This window comes from Battus philenor, unplaced genomic scaffold (genome assembly GCF_028537555.1).
Source record: "Battus philenor isolate CCGP_79_NKW_IND1 unplaced genomic scaffold, ilBatPhil1.0.hap1 SCAF_30, whole genome shotgun sequence".
Lineage (NCBI taxonomy): Eukaryota > Metazoa > Arthropoda > Insecta > Lepidoptera > Papilionidae > Battus > Battus philenor.
The window spans coordinates 4,412,152-4,431,772 of record NW_027181694.1 but is presented as its reverse complement, the minus strand read 5'-3'; the positions used below and the strand labels follow the sequence as shown (position 1 = coordinate 4,431,772).

The 19,621-nt window shown below is 38.8% G+C and overlaps 1 protein-coding gene across 1 annotated transcript; it reads right to left on the bottom strand.

Moving 5' to 3' along the window:
• Positions 1–219: 219 nt before the first annotated feature.
• LOC137927269 (oxysterol-binding protein-related protein 8-like) lies at positions 220–15,897 on the bottom strand. The gene is made up of 8 exons (XM_068771048.1): positions 15,630–15,897; positions 15,198–15,264; positions 11,691–11,797; positions 6,208–6,378; positions 4,008–4,094; positions 3,151–3,295; positions 1,195–1,315; positions 220–328 (listed from the first exon to the last, which is right to left on the bottom strand). Exons 1-8 carry the CDS (start codon positions 15,747–15,749, stop codon positions 220–222), a joined length of 927 nt encoding a protein of 308 aa, XP_068627149.1. The 5' UTR covers positions 15,750–15,897.
• Between the last annotated feature and the right edge of the window lie 3,724 nt (positions 15,898–19,621).

Here is a 19,621-nt window from a genome sequence, read left to right as displayed (position 1 = left end):
GTAAATTTTATTAAGTAAAGTACATTTGTACTAAAGCTACCCAACGAATTAATTTTTGGTAGTAATGTAGATATTACCACACGCGATAAATAATTAATTAGTAGTTTTGAAATGCTAATAAAATATTTATTTTCTATACCCCGGTAATATAACTGGTAAGTCAATTTATAACGAAATACCCTTGTTTATCAATAAATGTTCTAGTAAATTCTAGATGCTTCACTTACCGTGTTCGTTAAAGTGTTTTTCGAGTTCTTCGTGGGAGATATTGGTCTGAGTGGCGGGCGCTTCCGGTTCCACAGTCTGTTCTGGTCGCGACCGAGAACACCTAGAGACCGATAAGTAACTAATTTAGGTCTATATCTTTGATAAATATTATATATACTGCAAAAACTTTGAGTTAATATATTTTTAATAACAGAGAATATTAATTTCTCTCAAGTAAACTATCATCTTAATTTTAAAATTATTTTGCAAATACTTCTAGTACAAACTAACCAATTTAAGTGTAATCACGAATGCAGTATTGGGACAAATAAAAAATATTATCACACAGAAAATAGCATATTTATAGAAAGTGAAGGCTGTTCACAAAATGTTCGCGCGAGGACCTCGGCACAGGGTATCCTAAATATCTAATAGTTTCAGGCGTTACCTTGCGGAAGTCCATCCTAACTAAGAAAGGGACTAATATATAGCTACTTCCGAGACACGGTGTTTGGTACTGGTCGAGGTAACATCTCCTGACGATACCCCGTGGAGGGGTAAAACACGTGGTGAAATCACTCAAGATTTAACAGTGGTAGTTGTGTTTCGCATTGTTTGCCGCACGCGCATTTATCAGCGGGCTGGCGGGCGGTGCACTTAATTGCACGACTACTGCTGCATAGCGGAAGTAGCTGTATATTAGTCTCTTTCTTAAACAGGGTATCCTGTTTAACATTCGTAAAGTCAAACAGGACACTCTTAAGAATGCCTGAGAGAGTGAAACCATAACTTGGTTGGTTGCTATTGTCTGACCAACATTACCAACACTACTAAGAGAGTCAGTGATAGGAAAAAAATCAGTTGTATAAACCTAATGGCATTCTCTGTGATATACGAACCGATGAAGTATTAATATGGTTTTTGTTCTATCGTGTATAAATCAACAAATCATTGGAATGTTGTATTTTCTTCAGTCTCGTTACGAACCTGAGCATAGCGTTGCTGCATCTTAGTGCGAGTTCCAAGCCGTCCAGCCAGCAGTGACCTGCTGCTTGCGACGGCGCTCGGAAGATCAGGTGAGCTGTTGGCAGCGGTTGGACAACTGCTCCTGGATCCACAAGCATATGTTATTAGAACACAATTCTAGAATGTTCTAAGCTTATAGCTCATTGGTCTCGGTGCCTCCATCTCACTCCAGCTTACGTAACTTAAGTGATTTATTTTGATACTCATCGAGTTCTGTTCTGAGGATGGTAACAGTTTTTGTAAAGTTTGCGGCACATTATGTTACTCCTTTTGTACCAGTCTTCAGCAGTGTCTACGAATAGAATGACCTATAATGTTAATTAGGTTTATATCATCATCATTTCATTCGTAGATCGTTCACTGAAGGTCTAAAACCAACCCCTTGGGTCAGTTGGAAGCGGACAAACATCTAACGTCTTTTTACGACTTTAACAAGATCGTGGGTCCATCTAGTGGATATATGTAACATCTTCATACACGCCATAGCTTGTAAAACTCCAGGTTATGGTCACCATCTTAGGGTGGCAATTTCATCGTGCAAGATTTTATAGTGATACAATAATCGCTGTACCGCGCTTTAGCAGGCTTATTTCCATAATTACAATTTCAAAACTACACATGATATTAAGTTTAAAGATATTAATTAATATGTAAAAGAAATATATTCTGCTTTCCATATCTCCAATCGGCACTCTTGACAAAACCTAAGTAGGAGATGCCGGAGCTTTATATGAACAATGTAAAAATAAATACATTTAAAAAACTTAAGTTAAACGGTTTTTTGATACCCATGTTGTGGTGGTTGTGGAAAAATATGTACCTAGTCCGCCATATTGGAACGGCGTCCATCTTGAATTTTAAATTTTGACATAATCATCGTGTTTTACTAGTAACCCTTTCATTTGATACCCATATTGAGGGGGTTAAGGAAAAATACGTAATCCGCCATTTTGTATCGGCGGCCATCTTAGATTTATAATGTTATTGATTTTATTATATTGTATTGTCATCTAAATTAAATGTATGTACCAAATTTCAGATCAATCTGACAACGGGAAGGTGCTTAAATTTTAATTTCTAATTTGGATCAAAATAAATTCCGTATGGGTCGAACTAAATAAAACCGTTTAATAATTAGAGGGAGATAGTGTACCTTGCGGTACACTTTCGTTTTTGCGAGAACTACGGTGCAAATACTACAAAATCATAGCCTACTTAAAGCGGAAGTCGTCAGAATTTTTTTCTCAAAGACCACTTTCAAATAAGTCCTGTTGGAAAATTAGTAACTATATTTCTACCATCCTACTAAAACTCGACAAAAACGTCAAGGTTATTGCGGACGACGAAGGCTCTTTGCAAGCTTCTTAGAATATTCAAGCTTTTGCAAGTAACAGTCGTAGAAGTTCATAGGTGAGTTCACCAACGAACCTGCATTTTTGTTTGTTCCTCCCAAAAGCATATAAAATTTCGTGGACCTCGTTTATTAATTGTGAACGCCTATTTTTTGTCATGCCAACGTCGACCTCCATCTAAGCCAGTGTTACCCAATGTGAGGCCCACACCTCACACGTGGGCAATTTGATTATTAACAATTCGAAAATAGACTCAACACTAGTTTGTACTCGCTCCGGGGCTTTAACATTTAACAAAACAATCGATTTTTTTAATAGTTGTGATAAATAATTATTAGGTTTTTATCTTTATTAAAATAACTGTATTTCCTTAACAATTTTCTGGTTATTTCTTTTTTTGTATGTTACATAAAGGGGAGTAGGAAGTATAGGAATTTTCATAAATGCTAATATAGGGAATGGCACAAAAAAAGGTTCAGAAACACTGGTCTAAACTTTACGTGGACTCTAGGAGGTCCACCTGAAGCATTACAGGATCTAGGAGTCTAAAGAATATAAGTTATACCTATAGTCTCGTTGTGTGGTCCCCTTGGTGCCCAGATGCTCTGCTCCAGCGGATGATAGAGCTTGAAGCAAAAGCCGTCCTTCTTGCTGGGCCGCTCTATCACCCGGCACGACGTGAGCAGGACAGTGCCCACCCAGTGGCTGCTCTGTTGATCATCATACATATTTCTATATAAATATAAATAAATCACCTATTGTAACGTGCATAACTCGATAACAGCACTACCAATTTGTCATTTTTATATGCCAAGAAAATGCCAAAAAATGGTCTTAATGAAAAACACTTTCCTTTTCTCAAAAACCTTAACTTGATCATCTAACACCAAGTGTCATCAATGTTCATCCTGAACAAATTCCTTTTCAAGTCCAAAGTTTCCTTTATTATTTTATGACCTGTTATTGAGGACCTGCCGTACTCACCTATCTGATGTTGAGACAGGGCATTTACATCAAATCTTAAGTTATATATATGACCAAGCCTTAACTTATTTTGGTCACTTCGCCTACAGATTGAAGATAACTTCGACAAACTACAAAATACCATAAAACACCAAGTAGACGATCATCTACCCGCTTGTCTGATCAAGTCAATAACTGGATTCTATATTACTACTGCTGCTGAAAACAGAAGATAGAATGATCTTCTCATCTATCTTCTGTTTTGTACGCACATTTCACTAGGTATATTTATTATTAATTATATATAAAATTCCATGCAAAGGTTAAAAATTACAGACTTTTTATCTTCTACTTTTCTCAGTAATCCAGTAGCTCTTTCTATGTTCTGTGACGATGATTTTATATATGATTAATAATAAATATAACTAGTATATATATGGTGAGTATATATAGATATACCTTCGCTTTAGGACTCTTGTACAGCAGCAAAAGGCCCGGTTTCAGAACACACCATAGTTTAGTCCACGATTTGAGTGAACCTCGGACCTGGAAATAGATTGAAATTATCAACACTCTCGTACTTTTAACCCATAAGGTCAATCATCATCTCATCTAGACCACATCCAGCGCCTGCTGGCAGGTATAAGCGTTCCCAAAGATATCTATGGGGGGATTAAACCATAATCGCCACACTTGGCAGGCGGGTAGGGGATTGCAGTTTGGTATTATCGTACGCAGAAGACGCAGCTATTCATCTGGAAACATATTTGTGAGCAGTGGCAATCCTATATGCTTAATGCATATGAAGCCTGTTAGATTGTACCCCGGATATCGAACATGCGACCTACGATCGCAAGTCTCACTCCTTATGTCTGCGTACCAGTGCTCAATATTATTTTTTTATTATTACTTTATTTATAGTAATACTAACTGATCCCGCAAACATTGTTTTGCAAAAAAAAGTTAATTTTAATTAACAAATAAAAAATAAGAGTTGATCGTAGAAGGGTGAAAATTAAAATAGAGTTGTATCTATTTTTGTGTGCTGTATCATAAAAAAATAAAAACAAAAAAATTGTCTAAAAAATAAATTTGGGGATGTACAACACTTATCACTTAGGGGTATGGAAAATAAATAGTAGCCGATTCTCAGACCTACTGAAAACGCATATAAAATTTTGATAAAAATCGGTCAAGCCGTTTCGGAGGAGTGCGGTAACTAACATTGTGACATGGAAATTTTATATATTAGATATAGTGATAAAAATAAATAAATCCCGTCATTTATTTTTATAAAATTGTATATAACAAATAATCAATATATTGTCAGATTACAAAACAAAAGATTAATCTAAATATGAAATACATTAGAAAAACCTAGATTATAGTATAATAGAAAATAGTAATAAAAATATGACGTAAAAGTACAATTAATGAGATTAATGACACAAAATTAATATAAATCAAAGGGTCTCAATGGCACTGGTGACAAAATTAGTTATAAAGAAACAACGATGAAGTTTTGGTTCATAAAGAAATATCGCGAAATTTGTTGTTCTTTTCATGCCGATAGACGCCCACTGCAAGGCGTAAGGCCTCTTACATACATCGCCACGATGACCAGTCTTCGACTTTCCACGACCTGAATTATATCGTGGGTCCACCTAGTGGAGGGCATGCCCAGGCCGCATCTACTGTCTCGTGGTCACCACTCTATAACCTTTCGGCTCCAGCTGCCCAGGTGTGCTCCGCTCGCTGCCAATTCAGACGAGCGATTCCCTAACTACGCCTTGACCTTGAGCCTTTTTGTAAGACCCGTTGTAAGTGACCACTTAAAACGGGCCACCACACACAAAGAGAGCAAAAACCTATTTTAATCTAGATAAAAGAGGAGTAATATGTTCGTTTTTCAAATATTTACAAATTAAAGGACTGTAATAACAAGTATTTACTATTATAAATAAATATATTCTTAAAGAAGCCACTCTGTGTTTGGCACTAATCGGTGTAACATAACTCCTGAAGATGCCCCGTGGAGGGGTGAAATACGTGTTGAGTGATTTGACGTGGCGGTTGTGTGATTCGCGTTGTGCAGTCTGCATGCGCATTTGTCGGTGGGCTGGTGGGCGGAGCACTTTGTTGCACGACTACCACTGCATGTGCGGAAGTGGCTAAATATTAGTCCTTTTCTTACTTCAGTGAAATTTGTTATTATACTAACGTAACTGAAGAGACCGGGTCGAATCTATTTAATTTCATTAAGGCTTTTATGGAGAGGTAACTGAAAAAAATATTGCGAAAGAATTACACTATTCCCTTGGGTACTACTAAGACATGTTACCTTTAACCTATCTTTTTTTTAAAGTTTTATATATAGTCATAGTTTTTTTGTCCTACTCTGATAAATCACTTATAATTGAATATACATAGATAAATATACGTACGAATATACGTAGATATTTAATTAATACTTGAATCAGTTCCGTTTACTTTCACCTATATTTTTATTATAATTTTGTAAACTTTTTTTGTATAGGCTTCCAAAGATCGCCACGATGACCTGGTTTGCACTCCTCACATAGTAGCTCCACGACCTGAACTATGTCGTCTACCAGCTGCAGAAGCGATGTACCTAATGTCTAATACAAAACAAATTTACCTTTAGCCAGTCAGCTAGTACGACGACGGTTGGGTCCTCAATGGAGTGTAACAGAGCTGACGCCGCTCTCTTCTTTTCTCTTCTGTAATGCTGCCTCTGCGCTTTGTAGCTCTCTTTACGGGAGAGTGCCGTACTCGGCGTACGGGACACGCCAGCCGCTGTCTCCGATGACTGTAACAGAGAACATGAACTTTTAATTGAAGACCAAACAGCACATGATCTACAATTTAGGTATTAGTTAAATTATAATTTAAGTTTATTAGTTATTTATAATGTAAGGCACTCATTATTGCACCGGATCTGTTATTTAACACGTTCACGCCGGCGCCGATTTGCATGTGTTTCACCCAGTGGCGGCGTAGAAATCTACGCCGCCCTTCATTCTCGCTTTTTCAGACCTGCGCACGCGCGTCTTATTTTACAAGTTGTGTAGCTGGTGCCGTTTTTGTATCCTGACCATAGATTCAGTAAGAACAACTAGGAAGGTGGTTAAAATATTTTCTTAATTTTTCCCTTATAAATACCCATAGTGTGGATGTGGAAATGAACGATTCCTCTGATGAATATAAAAATAGAGTTAGGAGAAGCGTATCATGATTACGGATACTTTCTACCTCTTCAGACGAAGATTTTGTTGACGTAAACAGTGAACGCCGGTGGTACCCGATGGGACAATATAGCACGCGCCACCGGTGGTACACGCCGTCCGATGGGACAGTCTTGTGTGCGTCACCGGTGGTACACGCCGTCCGATGGGACAGTCTTGTGTGCGTCACCGGTGGTACACGCCGTCCGATGGGACAGTCTTGTGTGCGTCACCGGTGGTACACGCCGTCCGATGGGACAGTCTTGTGTGCGCCACCGGTGGTACACGCCGTCCGATGGGACAGTCTTGTGTGCGTCACCGGTGGTACACGCCGTCCGATGGGACAGTCTTGTGTGCGTCACCGGTGGTACACGCCGTCCGATGGGACAGTCTTGTGTGCGTCACCGGTGGTACACGCCGTCCGATGGGACAGTCTTGTGTGCGTCACCGGTGGTACACGCCGTCCGATGGGACAGTCTTGTGTGCGTCACCGGTGGTACACGCCGTCCGATGGGACAGTCTTGTGTGCGTCACCGGTGGTACACGCCGTCCGATGGGACAGTCTTGTGTGCGTCACCGGTGGTACACGCCGTCCGATGGGACAGTCTTGTGTGCGTCACCGGTGGTACACGCCGTCCGATGGGACAGTCTTGTGTGCGTCACCGGTGGTACACGCCGTCCGATGGGACAGTCTTGTGTGCGTCACCGGTGGTACACGCCGTCCGATGGGACAGTCTTGTGTGCGTCACCGGTGGTACACGCCGTCCGATGGGACAGTCTTGTGTGCGCCACCGGTGGTACACGCCGTCCGATGGGACAGTCTTGTGTGCGTCACCGGTGGTACACGCCGTCCGATGGGACAGTCTTGTGTGCGTCACCGGTGGTACACGCCGTCCGATGGGACAGTCTTGTGTGCGTCACCGGTGGTACACGCCGTCCGATGGGACAGTCTTGTGTGCGTCACCGGTGGTACACGCCGTCCGATGGGACAGTCTTGTGTGCGTCACCGGTGGTACACGCCGTCCGATGGGACAGTCTTGTGTGCGTCACCGGTGGTACACGCCGTCCGATGGGACAGTCTTGTGTGCGTCACCGGTGGTACACGCCGTCCGATGGGACAGTCTTGTGTGCGTCACCGGTGGTACACGCCGTCCGATGGGACAGTCTTGTGTGCGTCACCGGTGGTACACGCCGTCCGATGGGACAGTCTTGTGTGCGTCACCGGTGGTACACGCCGTCCGATGGGACAGTCTTGTGTGCGTCACCGGTGGTACACGCCGTCCGATGGGACAGTCTTGTGTGCGTCACCGGTGGTACACGCCGTCCGATGGGACAGTCTTGTGTGCGTCACCGGTGGTACACGCCGTCCGATGGGACAGTCTTGTGTGCGTCACCGGTGGTACACGCCGTCCGATGGGACAGTCTTGTGTGCGTCACCGGTGGTACACGCCGTCCGATGGGACAGTCTTGTGTGCGTCACCGGTGGTACAAGCCGCCCGATGAAAGAGTCCAAAAAGGTTGAATCCCAACAGTGATTATTAGATGGACAATCAATTGAATGGATATTTTCCTGTATGTACACATTGAAAGGACGTTGAAACGTGGTCTCCCACTCCCTCATTAGCAAACTTACAGTCGCTCGACGAGCCACGGAGAGGGTTTAACGTTTAAAGAGGAAGATAAAAAAAACCGTGGATTAACAAAAGTAACCGATATTACTTAGCGGATTCGGAACTGGGGAGTAGGCTATGGCCTATAGCGCAAATTGCCGATAGAGCCTTAAGGTTCTAGCAAGCATAGCATAGGACATGTTGTCACATGGCAGAGACACGATATTGTTACGGTCGTCGAAAGACACTGGATATAGGCTGTAGACTGGTCCTATTAGTAATCTAGGGAGCATGTCTATGTCCAGAAGTTTTCATTCCCACCACTGGAATGATAATGATGGGGCAATTTAGAACTTGAACAAGAATACCGTACATTGATCTTACATATTAAAAAACTAGACAGGTTTATGTAGCTTCCCAGTATGCTCTTGGATACTTGGATTAATTTCAACTCACTATGCTCTCTAACACTAAGTTGTAAATGTCATCGGACCATTAGTAATTAATCAGGTCAAAAATAGAATGTCCTTCACAGCTGACAGGTTCATACAAAGAATATACAAACAATGATAGATAACATACGACAATTGCGAAGTATACATCATTATCGATTGAAAAAATTTAATTTCAAAAGTATACATATAAGAAGGACTAAACAGAGGAAAGTGAATTAAATTGAGTGTGTCAATAGGCGCCCACTGCCACTTTGACCCTTGCGTCTTGCGCTGCCCGCGTCCAATGACTTCTTACGACTTATTATACTACGTCTTTAATGGAATCAGGCGTTACCTCGCGGAAGTCCTTCCTAAGTAAGAAAAGTACCAATATTTAGCCACTTCCGCACATGCAGTGGTAGTCGTGGAACAAAATGCACCGCCCGCCAGCCCGCTGATAAATGCGTATGCGGCAAACAATGCGAATCACACAACCGCCACCGCCAAATTACTCAACACGTGTTTCACCCCTCCACGGGGCATCTTCAGGAGTTATGTTACACCGATTAGTGCCAAACACAGAGTACTGCATGTGCGGAAGTGGCTAAATATTGGTCCTTTTCTTACTTACACTACGTCGTCGCCCCATCTAATGGAAGGTCCTAAGAAGTACTATTACTATTATTTTGTATATAGTTTCTATACCTTCCAATATTGGTAATTTTTGCTACACTAATACCTCACTTTGCGTCGTGATTACGTTCCAAAAAAAACCACGCAAATTGAAACGCCGCAAAGTGAGTTAAGGTTTCCTATAGCAAACCACGTAAAGATCGAAGATAGGTTCCAGGGTATCGAAAAACTTAATTTTAAAAAGAAAATTGAACAAAGTAAACATTTAAAAAACAAAAATAATGTAACTCTGCCAATAAATAAATTGGAAAAATATTTACCTTTTTTGTAACCAGAAATAACACGTAAAAAATTATATAAATTTATTATTCTCATTTAAAAAAAAAAAACAACACACTACGTTATTGAAACTGAACCCTAAAATTAGCAAAACAAAGTGAAAACAAAACTATTCAAATTGCGTTGTTTTTAGTTAAAAAGGGAATCCCCGAGTTTTTATGGCATGGCGCAATTAGAAACAAAAGTGTTGCCATCTATTAAAAAAAGAAAATATCAAAAAAAAAATTAAAGACTCGAACCCAAAACAACGCAACCTCGAAAATCTAACGACGCACAGTGAAAATTAGTACTAATTAAGCAGCGACACAACTTCGAAAAAAAACGCGAAAAGAAACGACGCAAATCGAGGTATTGATGTACTTTAATAAAGCAGAGAGAGAAACATTGAGTTAGGTACAAAATACATTAAGATATACGTTATTCATATTGTTAGTACATACATAGAATCATTTACAATGATCTCAAATTGATGAAACCCAATTTGATAGAAATTAAAATCAAGGTGTCCTATAATGGCACACAATTTAGAACTTAGAGGCTTTCTACCATGGTCAGAGAACAAACCATAACAAACTCAGACAGGGTTATTCTGTGGTCACTTAAAATATCCTTATTACAAAAAAAAATCTTCACATTGTAATAAATTTTTTTACAAGTTTATACTAAACAAACTTCGTAAATTTATTAAAATGGCGAATAGGTTCTAAACTACGTAGGAAAATAAACCCAAAAAGAAATGGAACATTTCTTTTACTACTAAAATGGTTTTATAGGATGTAACGAATAGATTTACAAGGATACTATGTTTGTAAATATGTTAAATATTTGATATTGTAAAAATTTTCAGTATATAAACAAGTATACAGATCGCTCGCGTTGAGTACACAGTGAAATACATTTGCCCCGCTTTATCCTTCGTCGTCTTTTAATTAACAAGTTGAACTTTGTTGTTACACTACACGCCTGTAAATGTCTCGTTAGCCAGACATATAACATACTACTTAAATACCGTGGTCCACCTTGTGGCCCACTGTCCGGCGTTCGGAAGACTGCGCGCAAATTCCGAATGCCGGATGGGCAAAAAGATAGAGGAAAGGAGTATCTCGGCCATCATGCAAGACGAAGGGGACAGAAAATGCTTCCTCAGCTACTGCAGGAAGGTGGTGATAAATGCAATAGGTAAAAATAAAACAAACACTAAAATATAGAAATAAAAGAAATATAGTAGTACCAAAAATAGTGCAATAAACAGTATAATATAAGATGATAATTATAAAGAATATACGTGTTAAATATTTGAACAATAAATGTAATGTTGCAAAATAAAATAGTAAGGAAAGCTAGAATGTAGTGGTTGAGGATGGATGTATGGCTAATGGAATGAAAGAGAAAGACTGGGAAAATTGTAGAATGAAAGAAACAGTACGACAGATAAGATGATACATGAAAGAGAAGAATGATAATAATAAAAAATATGAATAAATTACTAGAAATAAAAAGTCCCTGTCCCACACGAGATAGGGGAACGAGAGGTCCCCAACAGCGGAGACCATTTAAATAAAAATAAAAAAAAACTTACTACTTATTTTATTGATAACTTCATCAACCATGTTTCAATGGAATTAAAATTGTAATATACTCACAAATTAAAATTGCGCAAAAGAAGGAACGCACGAAAAAAGGTTCCAGTGTATAACAAATATGTTTCTAGTACCTTTAATATACCTTCAACTGATCAACAATAGATTACTCTATAAATTAGCCCGACGGACAATGATGATTTAAATGCATACTTAATGCAATGTACTATAAAAAAGTTAGTATTTGTGGGTAGATTAAAATGATTAAGAGTGGTGATGAAATTTATTTAAATTCACTTACCTTATCAGATGAGGTGCCGTCTAGAGGATGACTGCGTCCGTCACCGGAGGCCGGAGTCGCGACCGCAGCCCCGGGGGACCTCGGCGGGGGCGTCAAAGTTGGCTCCCCTGATGACGAAAAGTTAACACCCATTGTATTTATTCACACAGCACTGTGTTATACACTAGAGAACGTGTAACAAATTAGATTTCCTAGAACTATACACCGAAACCCATTTTTGTGCGTAAAAAAAAAACTATAAAAATTTGATTTTGGAACACATTTAATATGTTTTTATATGGTAAATAGAAACAAAATAAAGTCTCAAATAGGAAATTCGTAACCTTACGGACTCAAATCAGAACCTTTGAGCACATCAAGTAAAGTTCGTCTACCTACTCGTCATAACAATGCCCATCATTATTAAAAAATAAATCCAGCGATCAAACATGAAATATATACGTACATATAAAAAATACTAAGTCAAATATAAATAAAAACAAAATTACAATTAAAACGTTTTTTTTTAATTGAAAACTTCATCAATTACAATTGTATTAAAATTTAAAATAAAATCACACAAAAATAGGTTTTGATTGTATAACACAAAATTTGAGATGAATGTTACTAATACACATTTGGGCCATAAAAATATCGAAAAAAAAAGAAATTTAAATACGCGATTTATTATATTTGCTAGTGCTATTCTTTACAATGCCTAAACGCAAATGAGATCCCGTAATTTTAATAAAACAAGAACACATGAAGAAACAATTGCCCTGTGATCCAATACCACTAACAAAGCCATGATCATACGTAGGGTTGAATTAGAACCTTTTGTTTCCCAAGTGTGATTCTAACTATAGCTTCTATTATCAGAATGACGTCGATGGGTCTTCTTCTATCATCAGATGATATAATTAAATCTACTCCTATCTGTCTGCTAGCAAAGATGATTTGTATCTGACTTGCACCATCATACTTAATGATATACAGTATAGCTTATTTGTCAAGTCCTTTATATCTATTTATAATGATAATTTATTTTTTATTTTGGAATACGACAGTCCAATAACTTGTCAGTACAGTCAGCAGGGACATATAGTAAAAAATAATTAATTTGATTTTTTAGTAATCCGAATTTTTAAAATGCTTTTCACTTTAATTTGACATGAAATTAAATGCTAGTTATGAAATCATAGATATTTGAATAAGTGTAATAAATTGACAGCAAATAAGCTAAAACATTCACCAATTTAATGTACACTTATAAACAATCACCCTGTAGGTTTACCGGATTTGGAGAGCGTTAAAAAGATAAACACGCCATATTTATACGATGTATTTATTATGTTTTTTCCAACTTTTTTTTTTTTAATTCCGGATATTATCCTTCTGTCATGTCAAACCCTATAATTATTATATAATATTCTTATTTAGATAATCTTTTGTATTTTATAATGTTAACTGTCTACTATAAAAGTGAAGTCAACCCAACGTTTTATTTTTTCACTGTCGAAAGCCGATAAGTTTTAATGGGCCCCCGCTTACGAATTGTGGACCTATTTATCAGTATTGCGTTTCATCACTCCACCATCACCACGGCGGCTGCCCTTTTACTTAATGCAAATATAGTTATATACACCCGTATCTTTTTAACACTCCCTATATTCAGTACATCTACAGGATGATTGATGAAAGGCGTAAAAACTTTAATAGATGAATGTATTGCTTATTTGCAAATGTAAGCACCCTATCTAAAATCAATATTTTCTGGAATAATTACTAACGTAATGAAAATACACTAAAACAAAGCTTTTTCAAAATTCGGATTACTACATATTTAATTTTTATTTTCTATTTTTCTCTGCAGACTGTACTGCCAAATATTAATAGCCTATCGCATTCCAAAAAAAAATAAAGTAAAATATTTTAAAGTAATCACTTTATATATGGTGATCGAAATAGATATTAAAATCTTTAATATCATACACTGTCCTATATAGCATTGTCATTGATATCACAGGTAAAATAAATAAGAAAACCGGAATAGCCCAACTAAAATCTGTATCAAACTGAAAACACCCCTATTGTTGCCGACAAACTCGAAAAAGGCTCTTTCGAAAAAAATAAAGAAATGCGTCACTTTTCTTTCCCACTAATAACAACTATTTTCACAGTTTTCTAAGTTCCCCCGTTGTGACCCCCATGTGGAATAGTCGGCGTCAGTCATCACCATCCGCCAGCACTGCTTCACGTCGATCACACCATCTTACAGCCATCTGAACGCCGGCAGGGTCGCTTCGGGTAAGCCATCCTACTTTTTTTCACTCAATCCCTTACAAACGAGGATCATAGCCAACACTTAAAAGAATCTTGAAAGTTTCTCTTCGACGTATTCCGTAGTATTTCATTAATCGAACTATCTCATAGTTTTAATGGCCTCAAATTCAAGTACGCTTTCGCAAATTTAACAAAAAAAGGACATTAGAAACTGAATTTAACTTTTCCTGGACGAAAAACTAAACTTTGTTTAATTGAAGGAGGCTTCCTTCCTTTGTCCTTTTTCCTTGGGGATTCCATTCCATTTAGGGTTTGCTTCGGTACACGTTTACAATTATTTTATACGATTACATTGTATTACAATTTCACATAAAAATACAAAATAGTCATAAAAACACTTAATTATTGTATAAACAGATAACCACAACTTACGCAACAAAAGACATAAGATCAGCTAACTATTTAATGTACTTAAATCTAAAACAAAACATGTACTAATAAAAAAGCAATAACTAAATAAAATAGTTTCGTTCATTTTAGCCGCAGGAAGTCCCACAGCTGGACAGACTTCCACTGTTGGTTTCCAATAGGACCGGTTAGAAGCGACCTACATCCAGCATCCTCTGATGACTTTAAAAAGGTTGTCTGTCCTCCGGTATCCGGTTCAGAACTCTGAGGCTCCAGCAACCGCTGTTCTGCACGCTATCTGGCCTGCCCTTATATAAGGTATTATCATGAACGCTATGCGTTATCAACGTTTCAAATTTTAATATTCATGTATAACATAATAAATATAATAACAGTGGAAATCTTTTAGCTTAAATAATGACGACGTACATTTTATTTTCTTTACAGTAAGAAAAGGATCAATATTTAGCCACTTAGGCACATGCAGTGGTAGACGTGCAATAAAGTGCACCGCCCGCCAGCCCGCTGATAAATGCGCATGCGGCAAACAATGCGAATTACACAACTACCACCGTTAAATCACTCAACACGTGTTTCACTCCTCCACGAGGCATCCTCAGGAGTAATGTTACACAGTTTTGTGCCAAACACCGAGTGCGGGTTGCTGAGCGGGCTGGCGGGCGGTGCATTTCATTGCACAACTACTGCTACATAGCGGAAGCAGCTATTTATTGGTCCTTTTCTTACTTAGGATGGACTTCCGCAAAATAACGCCTGAATTCATAAGATATTTTCTTTAAAGATACAAGAGTTCCAATCGCTGCCCGGTGTCCTTACCGTAGGTGGGGGGTGTGGCCGGCGCTGTGGCAGGTAGAACAACGTTCAACGGCGGATGATACTGCTTCTGCCAACGGGATATATGAATATATTAGGCACTAATGCTTTAAATGAGAATCCAGAGTGCGGCTAATGTAAACAAAAATCTTTGTTAAGACAAATCATCATCAACCCCATGTCAGCTGATAGATGATAAGATATAGAGATGTCTAGCTGCAAGGCATAGGCCTGCCCAAAAAAGGTCAAACGACAAGCCTTGCACTGCCTTCATCTATTGCATTCCTATTGACTATATCGTCTGTCTCACCTAGTGAGTTCTCCTTCTCCTGGTGACCTGGTGCCTTCTTATAAGACAGTGGTCTTGAATAGTGATTCAGAGCCATAACTCATCACATGTCACACATTGTAATATATAATAGTTTCTATTATTACCTTGTTAATGTAATTAGGGGTGGATGTGTGAAACTGTCCGTATTCACCAGCACGGAGCGCCGGCGACGAGGGTGTGGTGGCGGCGGGCGACGACGGCTCCACGGCTGCAGACGAGCTCATGGTGAGGGTCAGAGCATCGTGGGGACGCGGACAGGAATCGATGGAACAGGAAATCCGGTACGGAATTCGACAATGCGAAATTACACTATTTATTTATCGTTTTAAAATTATGTAACAACATTCGATATATAATAATATTTATATTAACCGTTTGGAATGAATTATTGGAAAATATTTTATTATAAAAATTATATATATACTATCGTGGAATGATGAGGGAGGTTAATTGATCAGGTGGGTATGGGATGGAACCTGAAAACGTAAATAATGAATTTAACTACACTTTTAACCAACAGTTTAAGAGTCATAACAATTTTATTTGACTTTAACCTATTGATATAAAAATAATCGTTCCGTATTGATTACCACCTGGTCACGTACGCATTTTATGTCTTTGAAGTTATCCTGCTAGCCCAGTGATTCCCAAAGTGGTCTATATCGACCCCTAGGGGTCTATGACAACCTGCGAAGGGTCTACGACAGCGAAAAAGAATTTGGGGTCCATGAAATGAAAATGAGAGTCCACGATAGTGTATCTCAACACATACACTGATAGCACCTATTTACTTACATCATACTATCTTATAATATCTAAACATTTACATTATTTATAAAAGTACCTATGAAGTAAAAAAAATATTATATATGTTTATAAAATTGTGTAAGTTGTAGGATGTTGGTATAATAGATTGGTTTAGTTGGGTATAGTAGATACAAAATTTTATTTTGAGTAGTTTTAATTTAAATTCAATTAATAAATGTATAAATTAACATGTGCTTTTACTTTAAGTTTTTAACACTAAACTTCACTACAGCTAGAAATTTACAGGAAATCAATATCAGGTAAGTATGGGGTCTATCCAACACGGAAAAACATGGCAAGGGGTCTACAACACAAAAAAGTTTGGGGAACTCTGTGCTAGCCGATTTAGGCTTTGTACAGTTTCATCGAAATTTAGTCCGCGAAAACAAAGTCCGCGGACTAAAAATTTCAGCTGGGTGATAGTACCCGTTGTATCGAAGACGTACTTACGAAAAGGGACTATACCCGTGTAGGTGTAGTGTAGTGAGTGAGGTGTAGTGTAAGTTATGTGAAGCGAGAACTACTCGGAGGTCGGGAGCGATACGGGCCTCTCCTGACCGCCCTCGCTTGAACGCGGGCTAGGCCGGTGCGTTCGCAGTGTCATGAGTATAAATGTGATGAATGTTCGATGCATCGGACTCGATATGAGGTGGTCACATACAGTGAAGTTAAGAAGGACTTAGATGGCCGGTACGAAGAAACCGCTGTTAGTTTTGTCGCATATTTTCCGTAAGTGTAATAATATTACTACCACTTCTTATCGCTGGAAAACGCGAAAGAATCTCCCGCAAGTCTTCTCTATACTATTCTAGAATGATCGATGATTGACGATCGATGTGATACAAGAGCAGACTTTGATTTGAACGAGGCTGGTGGGATTTAGAACAGCTCTGAAATTTCTTGTGTGATGCCTGTCTTAAAGCCGTTACATTGTCCGCGAGACTCGAGTCGTCTTGGTTTCAGAACTGTATTATTCTGCCGGGGGTGGTTTTGTAGGTGGCATCTACAGCTAAAGTTTGTGGTCGACAGAGTCAAAGTAAGGCATCGATTCCTGTGAACTGAGCGATCGAGTCTGTTACAAATCTCACTGCAAATCTTCACTATGCACCATGGTGCGCTCACAGCCCTGTGCATAAACTTGTTTCGTATAACTTACGAGTTTCTAAATAAACCGCGGTGTATGCACTAGTTTTAAGATATACCAATATACTTCCGTACGTTCGTGTTTATATGCCTGCATTTGTAAAATGAAAAACACTCACGGTACACCACGTGATCCTTCGTAAACGTGACGTCAAAAAATTTGACTTTACAATCGACGTAGTCGATTTCGGAGTAAACAAGTTGAAATTTACACATTCATTGGTTCCTCAGACAATTCGATGCGATACGCGTTGGATAAATGAACAACAAAAATGTCATACATATGTATAAATGAGATTTCCAACTATGGTTTTATTTAGGGTTAAAAGTAATCTTCAATGCTTACTCAACCTTTTTCTCCTATATGTCAGCGTCTTGCATCATCCTTTCTGCCCATAAACGGCCACTGCAAGGCATACCCCAAAGCAGTGGCGTACCTAGGGGGGGGGGCGGTGGGTGCGGTCCGCACCGGGCGGCACTTACCTTGGGGCGGCATTTTTTTAATTTACTTATAGTTATAAAAAGCAACATATTCATTTCATATTTATTTTCTTTCTTAAATAATAAATTAAAATTCTGTTCCCAACATTGTAATTTTGTTAAGAATTTTTTTAACAATTTCAATCAGTGTCGGTAGTTGCGAAAGAAGCTTCTCAAAATTGAAGTTGATAAAAAATTATCTTCGTTCTACAATGAGTCAATTAAGACCAAAAACTCTTGCAATATTGCCAATAGAACAAGAAGTTACAAATAATTTTAATTTTGAGAGCATTATACACGATTTTTCTAGTATGAAAGCTAGAAAGAAGAGTAGATATTATATAAATATGTTTACGAGTGCATACACATATGTCTAAAAAAATTTACTCTGTGTATTAATTAATATTGATTAAATAACTTAATAATTTATTTATGTGTATTAATTTATAAAAAACCACTATTTGATTGACTTATAATAGAAAGGGCGGCAAACTGGAGATCGCCCCGGGCGGCAAAAGTTCTTGGTACACCACTGCCCCAAAGACATCAATGAAGGAATATACCATAATCGCCACGCTTGGAAGACGGGTTGATGATCGCAAACAGTATTATGGTACGCAGTACACTGCTGCCCATCTTCTGGAAGCTTATTTGTAAGTAGTGGCAATCTCATATAATTATTGAACAAAGTATGAATTATATAAGAATGAATCCCGGTATCGAACCCGCGACCAACTGAGCTACAACTGCGCTCTATCACGTCTTACAACAGCACCTTCTATTATAACAGGTTGTCAAATATCTCCCTTCCGCCTTTTTGTCTTTTGAATTTCGCGGCTATGTACAAAGCGCTACGGAGCTCGTATCTGGCAATACTATACATAATTTGAAAGGTCTTGACATAACCTACAAAACGACGCTATGCATGATTAGTTTGGATATTGCGTTCAACAGTTATAGACGTGTAAACATGGAGTTCACTAACGCCGAAATTCGCGCTATTTTAAAGTTTTCACTTCGTTAAAGGCAAATCCGCTAGAGAAACGTTCCGTGAGATTAATGGTGTTTTGGGGGATGGTACTCTATCACTTCGAACCGCGCAGGAATGGTTTCGACGATTCAGAGCCGGCGAAAACGACACCATGGATAAGCCAGCCGGCGGAAGACCTGTGACGACAAATACCGATCAAATCATGGACTACATCGAGTTAGACCGGCATGTGGCATCTCGTGACATCGCCCAGGAGATGGGAGTTAGTCACCAAACCATTTTAAACCATTTGCAGATGGCTGGATACAAAAAAAGCTTGATGTTTGGGTGCGGCATGATTTGACGCAAAAAAACCTTCTGGACCGAATCAACGCCTGCGATATGCTGCTGAAACGGAACGAACTCGACCCATTCTTGAAGCGGATGGTGACTGGCGACGAAAAATGGATCACATACGACAATATCAAGCGAAAACGGTCGTGGTCGAAAGCCGGTGAATCGTCCCAAACAGTGGCCAAGCCGGGATTGACGGCCAGGAAGGTTTTGCTGTGTGTTTGGTGGGATTGGAAGGGAATCATCCACTATGAGCTGCTCCCATATGGCCAGACGCTTGATTCTACCATCTACTGCGATCAACTGGACCGCTTGAAGCAGGCGATCGACCAGAAGCGTCCA

Bases quoted from the DNA above. Each gene is read 5' to 3' on its own strand.
- LOC137927269 (XM_068771048.1), bottom strand. From the start codon at position 15,749: ATGAGCTCGTCTGCAGCCGTGGAGCCGTCGTCGCCCGCCGCCACCACA. The intron at 15,265-15,629 runs GTAATAATAGAA...TCCCGTTGGCAG, and splicing joins CCCCTAATTACATTAACAAG to AAGCAGTATCATCCGCCGTT. The intron at 6,379-11,690 runs GTAAGTGAATTT...TCTCTGTTACAG, and splicing joins ACGGCACCTCATCTGATAAG to TCATCGGAGACAGCGGCTGG.